This window comes from Coregonus lavaretus, assembly GCF_964263955.1.
Source record: "Coregonus lavaretus genome assembly, chromosome: 36".
Classification (NCBI taxonomy): Eukaryota; Metazoa; Chordata; class Actinopteri; order Salmoniformes; family Salmonidae; genus Coregonus; species Coregonus lavaretus.
In genome coordinates this window covers 3,813,175-3,826,454 of record NC_140023.1, presented here as the reverse complement: position 1 = coordinate 3,826,454, position 13,280 = coordinate 3,813,175, and the positions used below count along the sequence as shown (strand labels likewise).

The following is a 13,280-nucleotide window of genomic DNA, read 5'->3' as shown; positions in this document are numbered from 1 at the left end:
AAGTAGCTGGATGTGCATATGTTCCTCAGCTTTTGTGGTAACCCATACCTACCTCATCAGACACCGTGTCAGACGGCCGGGCCTTCTTTGGTGCAATCACAGGAGAGAGGGGCACTTCAAAATGGAGCTGTGGAGGGGGAACACAAAGGTCAAGAGCATGGTGGAGCTACAGACCCATTAACCATGTGATTAACAGCATAGGTCTTTCCTGTGTTGCCTTGGCAACATACCATCTGTGGCATAAGCTATGTATCTATTTCAGAGATGCGCCAGCTTTGGTGACACTGGTGTGACCTAGACTGAGGCCCTTCTATGTACAGTTGAAGTCGGAAGTTTACATACACCTTAGCCAAATACATTTAAACTCAGTTTTTCACAATTCCTGACATTTAATCCTAGTAAAAATTCCCTGTCTTAGGTCAGTTAGGATCACCACTTTATTTTAAGAATGTGAAGTGTCCGAATAATAATAGAGAGAATTATTTATTTCAGCTTTTATTTCTTTCATCACATTCCCAGTGGGTCAGAAGTTTACATACACTCAATTAGTATTTGGTAGCATTGCCTTTAAATTGTTTAACTTGGGTCAAACGTTTCGGGTAGCCGCCCACAAGCTTCCCACAATAAGTTGGGTGAATTTTGGCCCATTCCTCCTGACAGAGCTGGTGTAACTGAGTCAGGTTTGTAGGCCTCCTTGCTCACACACGCTTTTTCAGTTCTGCCCACACATTTTCTATAGGATTGAGGTCAGGGCTTTGTGATGGCCACTCCAATACCTTGACTTTGTTGTTCTTAAGCCATTTTGCCACAACTTTGGAAGTATGTTTGGGGTCATTGTCCATTTGGAAGACCCATTTGCGACCAAGCTTTAACTTCCTGACTGATGTCTTGAGATGTTGCTTCAATATATCCACATCATTTTCCTTCCTCATGATGCCATCTATTTTGTGAAGTGCACCAGTCCCTCCTGCAGCAAAGCACCCCCACAGCATGATGCTGCCACCCCCGTGCTTCACGTTGGGATGGTGTTCTTCGGCTTGCAAGCCCCCATTTTTTCCTCCAAACATAACGATGGTCATTATCGCCAAACAGTTCTATTTTTGTTTCATCTGACCAGAAGACATTTCTCCAAAAAGTACGATCTTGGTCCCCATGTGCAGTTGCAAACCGTAGTCTGGCTTTTTAATGGCGGTTTTGGAGCAGTGGCTTCTTCCTTGCTGAGCGGCCTTTCAGGCTATGTCGATATAGGACTTGTTTTACTGTGGATATAGATACTTTTGTACCTGTTTCCTCCAGCATCTTCACAAGGTCCTTTGCTGTTGCTCTGGGATTGATTTCTAATTTTCTCACCAAAGTATGTTCATCTCTAGGAGACAGAACGTGTCTCCTTCCTGAGCGGTATGACGGCAGCGTGGTCCCATGTTATTTATACTTCCATACTATTGTTTGTACAGATGAACGTGGTACCTTCAGGCGTTTGGAAATTGCTCCTAAGGATGAACCAGACTTGTGGAGGTCTACAATTATTTTTCTGAGGTCTTGGCTGATTTCTTTTGATTTTCCCATGATGTCAAACAAAGAGACACTGAGTTTGAAGGTAGACCTTGAAATACATCCACAGGTACACCTCCAATTTACTCAAATAATGTCAATTAGCCTATCAGAAGCTTCTAAAGCCATGACATCATTTTCTGAAATGTTCCAAGCTGTTTAAAGGCACAGTCAACTTAGTGTATGTAAACTTCTGACCAACTGGAATTGTGATACAGTGAATTATAAGTGAAATAATCTGTCTGTAAACAATTGTTGGAAAAATTACTTGTGTCATGCACAAAGTAGATGTCCTAACCGACTTGCCAAAACTATAGTTTGTTAAAAAGAAATTTGTGGAGTGGTTGAAAAACGACTTTTAATGACTCCAACCTAAGTGTATGTAAACTTCTGACTTCAACTGTACTTGGGTATATACTGTACATTCAGTAAGACTTATCCTCCTAACAGGCTCTGCACTGTCTACTTTGTGTCACTCCCTCTCCTGTGAATGATAGCACCGTTACCGTGGCGACTCACATTGCGTGTTCAGCCCAGCCACTCCGTGTTGTAGCCCATGAGAGTCATGAAGCAGGTGACAAAAAGGTTCCACTCCAGCTGTGCGCTGGGGCCCCCGGGGGCGTTGTAGATGTTGTCCACTTCACCAGCACCTTCATGGCCGTGTCCTTGGGCAGGATGAAGCACACCAGAGGCACTTTGTCACTAAGAACACCAGGGGGATGAGGAAGCATATGGAAGACGGTGCACAATGACATCAATTGGGTTATCACACAGCAAATGTACATTTGTATAATTGTGTTATTTTGGTTGGTTCTTTTAACAGTGGAGTGGTTAAAATAATATATCTATATTTATTGTGCGTAATTGAAATTCCATTGGCATCAAATTACACAAAAGTCTGCACAGTTAAGCATGAGAATCTCAAGTTAGGATTCGGGCCAACTTCTTACAGAATTTACACATATAGGATTCAAGGGCTCCAGACCCCACAATGATCAGGGTCCGTGATGTCTCCCAGGTCCACCCAATCAGACAGGTAATTAACTCCACCCACAATCTCTAATTGGACAACAAACTCCAAAAGGTCAAGGCAGAGAAGGAGAAATGCCACTTAATTAGACTGAGAAGTCCCGGCTTTGGGATCAATTAGGCACTAATGAACAACACTATGTGGTAATTGGTAATGGTTTCACAACACAAAAGATCAGGGGATCAAAGACTAGGAGGTTCACGGTCTAAACAAAGCCAAAGACCTTAAAAAACGCACAACAAGCCAATTAGGGTTGTAAGGCAAATACCAGTACACCCCGAGTGCTCCATTTCCTCAATTACAGTGTAGAATGATACGCTATTATGCTTGACTACAGCTGGGTAGAAAGACGACCCATAGCATGTTATACAGTACATGCATGTTCTGGTGGATAACGCTGCATCAGCAGATGCTCAGAAGTCACCAGCGGAAAACTGTGTGAACCATGCATGGTTTCAGTATAGGTCGCCATAGACACAAAGTTAATTACCAAAAAAAAGTGCCCCATCTTCAGATACACTAAAAGGGTGACAAAAGGGTGTATTTAACGGCATTACTAGATGGAGTAAAGACGTCAGCCAGGAAGGAACCAAGGTTAATATACCACCTACTGACAGAAATGGTCTTATGTTCTAGCAATAATGTACCTGAACACAGACTTCCATTATATACCAACACTACAGTCATTATTAAACACAGCAGAATCATCTCTCCATCATCTATTCCCCAGTGCCTCCTTTCCACCCTCATGAACATCATGTTCCAGGGCATCCCCTGTCCCCCCAACCGAGCTGGATAACCACGCTCCAGGGCCCAATCAGAGGTTTTGGGCTGAATTAAGGCACGGAAATGCCACAATAACAAACAGCACCTAGAACTGCCTGGCGTGGAGTAGCTGCTGTGTTGACGTCCTCATAATGGCTTATCCAGAGAGAGTAGAGTGTGTGTGTGTGCATGCTTTGTGTGTGGATGCTTTGTGTGTCATGTGGTGAGCCAGGAGATATGAGAGTGGGTAGGTTAGGAAATGTCAATAGACATTTGGGGAGGGGGGGGGGGGGGCTAAATAACAGAGTGGATTACAAAAATGAGGGGTTCTGAGTGTGTTCAGGGGAAAGGTGGGTGTGTAGGTATGAGCGAGGAACGGTGGGATCCCCTTAGGTTTATGTCAATGTGACAGCGGGAGGTTGGCAGCACTTAAACCGAATTTTCAGGCCATCAACACTGGATGACTCAGCTGTGTGACATCGAATCCAACGTACAATCTCGTCACACACAATGGTTTTGCACATTGTCGTGTTAACCTTACTGAGCTCCGAGGTAGAAATGTCAGGGATAGTTCTACTCAGCATTGTGCCGTTGCTTAGCTCCTACAAATAAAATACATCAGAGATATGGATCATCCTACATGTCATTCAACGCTCCTGAAAGTTACATATTGCTTAATAATTTGACATACATTAAGATATCAAGGGATAGAAATCTAAATCAGTATAACCTATTTAGTTGGACTTTGACATTTACAAATATTTTCAAAAACATCTGTCAAAAGAGGTTCGCTCAGAAGGGCATGGAAATGACTGACAGGTCTGGGAGAGAAAATCCTTTGGCTGAACGGCACGTCTTTACCGGTCTTGACAAAACTACCCCTTGCAGGTAGAAATGTCGACCCAGAGAGCTGTAACCTTATTGGACCCAGTAAACATACCGACAGGCCTCTGTTGCTCAGTTCTGTTCTGTTCTGTTCTATACACAGGCTGAGCTTTTCTCTCTCTAATTCATAAAAAGGATTAATTTGCATCCATTCAAGAAACATTCAACCCTTGAGGTCCAAGTACTCACGCCCCAACCAGCCAGACACACACACACTCATTATACCCTCCCACTTTCACTCCTATCAATACACACACACCAGGGCGACACACCTACCCAGGATGTATGTACACAATCAAGATGATTAGTGCCAAGTTGGGGGGAACTAATCCATTTCAGCTCTACATTCTACAGCAATTACATAATGAATGAAACAGATACAGATTGTACAAAACATTAGGAACACCTGCTCTTTCCATGACACAGACTAACCAGGTGAAAGCTATGATCCCTTATTGATGTCACTAGTTAAATCCACTTCAAATCAGTGTAGATGAAGGGGAGGAGACAAGTTAAAGAAGGATTTGTAGGCCTCGGGACAATTGAGACATGGATTGTATATGTGTGCCATTAAGAGGGTGAATGGGCAAGACAAAATATTGAAGTGCCTTTGAATGGGGTATGATAGTAGGTGCCAGGCGCACTGGTCTGTGTCAAAAACTGCAATGCTGATGGGTTTTTCACGCTCAAGTTTCCCGTGTGTATCAAGAATGGTCCACCACCCAAAGGACATCCAGACACCTTGACACAACTGTGGAACACTTTCAATACCTTGTAGAGTTCATGTCCCGACTAATTGAGGCTGTTCTGAGGGCAAAAGGGGGTGCAACTCAATATTAGGATGGTGTTCCTAATATTTTGTCCACTCAGTGTATTTAATTTATTAACCTACTGTTAGTTTATTCATTTGTACCAATCTATATCCTTAAAAACAGACATGTAACACAGTCTGGACTTTAAATATAATTAGAGTATTGATCAGGACTATAAATAGTCTCCATCAGTCATTGGCTTCTCTAATGCAGACTAATACTAATACTGCAGCTTAAATGGAGGGGTTCTTCACTGTAATTCAGATTGAAATTACAACATTTGCATTAAAGGGATAGTTCGACATGTTGGCAATTAAGCTATTATTTTCTACTTATCCAGAGTCAGATGAACTCAGAGCAGTCATTGCGCTAACGCTAGTTAACAATGGCTCCAGAAATTATCTTCAACTTCCTTCAAACTGCACGCAGAGATATTTAAATGGTATCCATGAGTTCATCTGACTGGGTAAATAGGTCTATCCCTTTAACAGTTACTGCCTGCTGTCAGTTTGGTGGTAATACTCGCTCATAGAAATCTGACTTAATTTCTATGAGGGCAGCATAATTATTTGGATGCATTCATTTCAGATTTCTGGGGCGGCAGGTAGCTTAGTGGGTAAGAGCGTTGTGCCAGTAACCGAAAGGTCGCTGGTTCTAATCCCCGAGCCGACTAGGTGAAAAATTTGTCGATGTGCCCTTAAGCAAGGCACTTAACCCTAATTGCTCCTGTAAGTCGCTCTGGATAAGAGCGTCTGCTAAATGACTAAAATGTAAAAATGTAAAATGTAATTACGCTTATCGTTCTAATAACCAACCCTATACACCTCCGTCCCATCTCAGTGGTACCTCCTCTATTCTTCTCATGTGTCTCCCTGTGGCCTTGGCGGGAGTGCTCACACTCTCCATGGGAGTGCCCAGGTGGGTTACGTGGTTGGACAGGCTGAAGGTCGGAGACAGGAGGCCAGGGACAAACACCTTGCTCACCTTTGGACAGAAATAGATTTGACCATTTGACCTTGCATCACCGATAAACACATATATATTTAAAAACAGTGTGAACACTCCTTTCTTGTTACCCGTGTCACTCCAGTGTATAGAACCAAGCTTCCATTGGCTTTCAGAACTAGCAAGGCATCTATATCCTGAGAATAAAATAACTGATTTGGGATGAAGCAGTGCGTCAAGAAGCAGTGTGGCTTGGCAGGGTCGTGTTTCGAAGGACGCATGCTCTCGACCTTCGCCTCTCCCGAGTCCGTACGGGAGTTTCAGCGATGGGACAAGACTGAAACTACAAATTGGATATCACAAAATTAGGGAGAAAAAAGGGGTAAAAAGTACCAAAAATAAAAAAATATATAGAAAATCCTCAATTAGGTCCAGAGAGAAGTAGTAGAATCTAGTTAATGTACAAAAATATACACTGACGCCTATCTCATTGATCAGTATGGAAGTGTATTTGAGAACGTAATCTGTGTCAATGTAACAACATCATTCACAGCTTCTCTTCTGTGAATTTTGGATTACATGGATATGTGAGAAATGTACGTTGGTGTTTTTTTATTGATTCAGCGTGCGTGATACTTTCAAATGATACATCTATTTTTACGTAATCACTAAAGCAATTAGTCTGGTTGGCTTTAAATGGTGTGTCTTTAGCAGGGATCGTGAAAACAGATGCAAAGATAAGCAGAGGGGGAACAGAATGGGACAATTGCCTACTGCGGTGCGTTTCCATTTAACTATCTTGTGTCGATAAAAACAGCTGAACATAGTGACATCACACCCAACCCACCCCCAAGAAAACGTACAGAAATATAATTTATTTGCAAATGCAACTGGGGCCATGACATCACGTGCTCGCGTACCTTCAACATTATTCGTCAATCATCATTTAATCGAAAAACACAGTTTCCATCATGATTTGTCGCAAAAGAAAAATCCATAACAATTGTCGATCTTCAGAAAATATTGCCTATATCTGCCGTTTCCATTAAACATGTCGCAATAAATAAATAAATGCGACATTGCTTTTGTCTAATAAACCTGGGTCAATGGAAACCTGCCTACAGTAACATGTAACTGAGTGGTTCAGCCAACTAGACCACAGAGCAGAATCCATGACAACCACTGTAGCCAGCTGTGCAGAGGTGAATGTCATACACTGACCTGTGGGAGGAGGCCGTCTCACTCCACAGCTGCTCAATGCATAGATCAGGCACCATGGGCTTAATCTCTGGGACCAGCACAGACTCGTTGGTCGTGCTGTTGGGAGAGGGCAGGAAGCTGTGCCCTCTGGGGGACATGAGTGGTACGACATTTTAAACTGCACCGTGCCCGAGAAGGAGGGTGCCGCCATGCTAGGGGAGTGGGACCGGCTACAGACATGGGTCAGAAGACAGCAGAAGGGTGGTTAGTTATGGTCCATAATGTGGTTGTTGTAAATGAGACAAACTGTTTGACTCAAACTGTGTATAATCCTGTGGGACAGCAGATATCCTATTTATATCATATTCATATCCTATTTCGGTATTTGACTCAAAGCCTGCACTCTGTAGCGCTCCAGAACCAGAACTGAAGACTCCTGCTATAAACTCACCTGCGAGCAGCCATGCTGGATATGCTGGGTGAGTGTGTCCATGAGTGGAGGCCTGGTGATGAGGTCATCCTGTTTTGGTTATGCAGGGCGTGACAATGGAAGGGCAAGCCGAGCGCGTCCATCCTGGAGACGTTCTTCAGGTGTGTGGTCAGAAAGCTGGGTGTCAAAATATACATAGGTGATATTTGGGTGTCTGTGAATCTGGAGACACTGAGACCACCCAAAAAATCAAGGCAACAACATTATATAAACAAGGACAGTGAAAAATCATTGTTTAGCCCCTTAGGATCCAGTGTCTAAGGAGTACTGCCAGAATGCCTCTCATTGTTTTAGTTTACGTACGATGTCACCTCCTCTTGGTGAAATTTGGATGTGTTCTATGGCTACAAAGCACATGGAGGAAGGTGCGCCATGGCTGGCTTCTATACAATGGCGCACAATAGCATAGCATTATTACAAATAGCAACCTTATGTTCTGCGATGCAGTTTCAATGCTTAGTGCTTAGTTGCTTAGTTTGACCAATATAAGCAGCCCACAGATGCATTTGAGCATGTATATGACATTTGTCAAATCAAATTTTATTGGCCACATGCGCCGAATACAACAGGTGTAGACATTACAGTGAAATGCTTACTTACATCCCTTAACCAACAATGCATTTATTTTTTAAGTAAAAAAGTAAAATAAAACAACAAAAAAGTGTTGAGAAAAAAAGAGCAGAAATAAAATAAAATAACAGTAGGGAGGCTATATACAGGAGGGTACCGGTGCAGAGTCAATGTGCGGGGGCACCGGCTAGTTGAGGTAATTGAGGTAATATGTACATGTGGGTAGAGTTAAAGTGACTATGCATAAATAATTAACAGAGTAGCAGCAGCGTAAAAAGATGGGGTGGGGGTGGGGGGGGGGGCAGTGCAAATAGTCCGGGTAGCCATGATTAGCTGTTCAGGAGTCTTATGGCTTGGGGGTAGAAGCTGTTGAGAAGTCTTTTGGACCTAGACTTGGCACTCCGGTACCGCTTGCCGTGCGGTAGCAGAGAGAACAGTCTATGACTAGGGTGGCTGGAGTCTTTGACAATTTTGAGGGCCTTCCTCTGACACCGCCTGATATAGAGGTCCTGGATGGCAGGAAGCTTGGCCCCAGTGATGTACTGGGCCGTACGCACTACCCTCTGTAGTGCCTCGCGGTCGGAGGTCGAGCAGTTACCATACCAGGCGGTGATGCAACCAGTCAGGATGCTCTCGATGGTGCAGCTGTATAACTTTTTGAGGATCTGAGGACCCATGCCAAATCTTTTCAGTCTCCTGTGGTGCTACAATTAATGAAGCTTTCGATTTTGTATAATGTACCTGTTCTCAGGTGGCAAAAAACTGTAGTATTGGTCATGTTGTCACAATGTACACAGTGGCCACACTTGTAATTGCCATTGGGCGGGCCTGGGGCCAAGTGTCACGCTTCTTGGGTAGCTGCATGCTGTGCGTAACGTAATCGGCTAAGACAAATGCGAGGGGGAAATGTTGTGAACTCTCGTAGATTTGGATCACTTTTGAAGATGCCCCAGTGTTTAAATACAATGGATTTGACGCGACCAGCACATGGGCTGTACTCTGTGGAAAAACACAAATGTGGGGGCGTTTTGTCCTGGTTTCTATTAGTGCCAGTGAGTAGGCTTTGACGTTCAGTCTCTCTAGCATGGGTATAGGCCTGTTCAATGGCACTATTATCATACCCGCATTGCAGGAACCTGGTGCGCATATCATTAGCTTTGTGATGAACAGTTACATCACAGTCTTATGAATTGACCCACCGATATGCTCTGCTTAAGGTGTAGCGGGTGATTATGGTCTGCACGTAAAAGTGTATTCCTACTCTGCGGCTTGCGGAGGATAGACTCCAACTTGTTTTCTTTATTTTTGTTGACTGTAAGAGCCAAGAAGTCTATTTTTTCTCAACTTCTCTCTGCTATGAATTTTAGATTGGGGTCAGATAAGTTAATATAAGAAATGTACTCAGAGGAGAGCGTCAGTACCGTTCCATACCAGTAGGGTGTATCATTTTCGGGCGACATTATAGAAAAATAGGTCCCAACTCATCGGAAAGCCCCTACCCCATGACCCAACTAGCAATTTAGATCAGTCCAATGTGGACCAATGGTGCTCAAACAAAAAGGGGCAAGGTCCATTTGCTATAGTTTGGATGAGGGTTCGATTATTTGTTACATGGGTAGTGTCTTACCTACTACATTTTTTACACTTTAGTCATTTAGCAGACGCTCTTATCCAGAGCGACTTACAGTTTTAGAGAGTGCATACATTTTTCATACTGGCTCCCCGTGGGAATCGAACCCACAACCCTGGCGTTGCAAGCGCCATGCTCTACCAACTGAGCTACTGGAGGCCCAGTTAGTTTTCCTACTTACTAAAACTACATACAGTGCCCTCCACTAATATTGGCACCCTTGGTAAATATTTTATGAGCAAAACAGGCTGTGAAAAAATTATCTTGCGGTTTATCCTCTTGGTCTTTCATTCAAAATATTTATACAAATCAAACCTTTAATTGAAGTAAAATTATTGAAAAAAATATTTTTCTCTGAAACATGTGCCACAATTATTGGCACCCCTAGAAATTCTTATGAGTAAAATCTAACTGAAGTATATTCCCATTCATATTTTACGTTTTTAACTTCACCTAAGTGATTAAGAACACTTACATGGTAAGCCATGACTTTCTGTTTCACTGGGGTATAAATATGAGGTGACACAGGCCAAGTTCCCATAGTCATCCATCACCATGGGAAAGACCCGAGAATACAGTAATGATGTGCGACAAAAGGTTGTTGAGCTGCACAAATCAGGACATGGCTATAAGAAAATAGCTCAACGGTTGAAAATGCCAATTTCCACTATCAGGGCAATAATTAAAAAGTTTAAAGCAACTGGAGATGTTAACAATCGGCCTGGAAGAGGACGTGTGTCTATATTGACCCCACGCACAGTGACGAGGATGGTTCGAGTGGCCAAAAAATCTCCAAGGATCACAGCTGGAGAATTGCAGACGTTAGTTGGGTCTTGGGGTCAGAAAGTCTCCAAAACTACAATCAGACACCACCTACATAACCACAAGTTGTTTGGGAGGGTTGCCATAAAAAAAACGTTGCTGTCATCAAACAACAAACTCAAGCGCCTAGTTTGCCAAACGTTACTGGAACTTTCAATGGGACTGGGTTCTATGGTCAGATGAGACCAAAATAGAGCTTTTTGGAAACGGTTTGGCGAAGACAGAAAGACAGACATGCTGAAAAGTACCTCATCCCCACTGTGAAGTATGGTGGTGGATCTTTGATGTTGTGGGGCTGTTTTTCTTCCAAAGGCTCTGGACAACTTGTTAGGATACATGGTCTCATGGACTAAATCAAGTACCAACAGATATTAAATCAAAAGCTGACTGCCTCTGCTAGGAAGCTTAAACTGGGCCGTGGTTGGATCTTCCAGCAGGACAATGATCCAAAGCACACCTCAAAATCAACACAAAAATGGCTCATTGACCACAGAATCCAGGTTTTGCCATGGCCATCCCAGTCCCCTGACCTAAACCCCATAGAAAACCTGTGGGATGAGCTGAACAGGAGAGTCCATCAGCGTGGACCTCGGAATCTGAAGGATCTGGAGAGATTCTATATGGAGGAATGGTCTCAGATCCCTTGCCATGTGTTCTCCAACCTCATCACGCATTATAGGAGAAGACTCAGAGCTGTTATCTTGGAAAAGGGAGGTTGCACCAAGTATTGAATGAAGGGGTGCCAATAATTGTGGCACACATATTTGAGAAAAATATTTGTTTTATGATAATAATTAATTTTTTCTTTCAATTATTTTACTTTATTTAAAGGTTAGATTTTTGTGAATATTTTGAATGAAAGACCAAGAGGACAAACAATAAAGACTTTTCTTCACAGCCCGTTTTGCTCAGATTTACCAAGGGTGCCAATATTAGTGGAGGGCACTGTACTGTGTACTAATCGTACTACATAATATTTAGAACGTACTGTTTAGTAAAAACAAATGCAGTAAGCAACAAATATCAACATACTAGGCTCACCCATCCTGAGAATGCATCATCCCATGGAATCCCATTCAAGTCATGGTACCGATATTAATCATAATCATCGCACATGATGTTCAAATCATCTTCAAGGGACTTTGTTGAGTGTCACAATCAATTTGAGATACTTTCGGATGATTTGGACGATACGCGAATAATGCCAATCTCGGTACCATGACTTGAATGGGATTTGTGCCACAAATTCTAAAATGTTAGCATTTGAAAACAGGGAAATAAAACCAAAGCATGGATTGCTGTGATACCTTGTTCATTGACTGCTTACAGGGTAAGAAAACCAATGTTTCGTTTTGTAATTTGGGTGAACTATCCCTGGCCCCAGTCAGACCAATTTAAATCCACTCTAAGGGATCGTAGATAGGACTTTGAGTCACCATTCATGCCATGATGAGAATTCTATTCTTCAATTCCATTTATGCCATGAACTTTCTATTTTTTACCACTGAAAAATCATGAAGGAAGCAGTAATGCAACATTATTAACACAAGGGGCTGTTCTTGCATGTTATCTTACATCTGGAGTGACTGAGTGTATGCCCTGCACGGTGTCCTATGACATGACTATGGAGGGCTTGCAGTTGGAGAAGACGATTTTCATGGTGCTGTCAGAGACGTACTGCATACGGGCAGCCTCGAACAGACCTGCCAGAGACACAGGAGATGAGCAATTAACAAGCCATAATAGGGCCAGCAATTAAGGTACCGGCAGCCAGCTATCAGAGCAGTCAAGGAGTGCAAGAGGGCCAACAGTATGCTGGCTCCAACATTCAGGTTTCAACATCCATTATAGTTTATTTATATGGTGCTTTCCGCCATTCTCTGTTACAATTTGTTTTAAGATTTGTGTTAGACTATTTCTATGTGTGTGTGTTTCTGTTGAGAGTCTCACCTGTAGACCTGCATGCCACTGGTCTCATCCAGAGGGTGCAGCATACGGAACACTGTAGGAAGAGGTTCCCTGAGAACACAGAGACACAAACAGTGGCATGTTCAAAACACTCCTGACACACTAGCATCGACCAAAACGGATCAGAAAATGCTGGGAGTGGGTATTATGGGTTTTTACTGTGTACTGCGTGTACCTGGGAGTACTCGGAGGAGCATCGGATGCAGGGTTTTTGCGTTCCAAAAGCAGACCAAATTTAGTGGGCCACAGATTAGAGACTTGTAAAAGTCACAGGACTTAATTTCATGAAATCCTATTCAAGGTGATGTTGGAGAAAAGTTTAATTATCTTGTGAATCATGACTCTAGTCAACATTTGAATGGCTCACTAAAGAACAGACAGTCTGCATTCTCATAGAATCTCTGGTTGGGAATCAAGACATGTCCCTATTTACATGATTGAGACAACAGTCTAACAGTAGAATAATGGTGGAGTCTTACAGTGGCTCATGAGTCTTGCCTTATCAACTACAACTGGTTAAAAAAATTTACAAAATGTATCCACCAACGTAAATCTGGTCTGTAAATGTGGACCCAATTAACAAGAGCTAAATTCGCCCCCAAGAAAGCATAA

General features: G+C 42.8%; 1 protein-coding gene and 1 long non-coding RNA gene across 2 annotated transcripts in view; both read right to left on the bottom strand.

The window, feature by feature from the left end:
• anapc1 (anaphase promoting complex subunit 1) overlaps positions 1-12,929 on the bottom strand; it is a gene marked incomplete at its 5' end in the record, with an annotated part of 57,004 nt that extends 44,075 nt beyond the window's left edge. Inside the window, 11 exon segments of the mRNA XM_084153030.1 lie at positions 53-127; positions 2,071-2,079; positions 2,083-2,186; positions 2,189-2,396; positions 10,354-10,379; positions 12,264-12,284; positions 12,287-12,311; positions 12,315-12,403; positions 12,651-12,673; positions 12,675-12,719; positions 12,844-12,929. Coding sequence (XP_084009156.1) covers positions 53-127; positions 2,071-2,079; positions 2,083-2,186; positions 2,189-2,396; positions 10,354-10,379; positions 12,264-12,284; positions 12,287-12,311; positions 12,315-12,403; positions 12,651-12,673; positions 12,675-12,719; positions 12,844-12,929 — 711 coding nt within the window.
• Positions 5,685-7,789, bottom strand: LOC311110624. Its single transcript, XR_014610710.1, has 3 exons — positions 7,640-7,789; positions 7,210-7,418; positions 5,685-6,027 (listed from the first exon to the last, which is right to left on the bottom strand). It is a non-coding gene; the product is annotated as an uncharacterized lncRNA (long non-coding RNA).
• Positions 12,930-13,280: the final 351 nt, after the last annotated feature.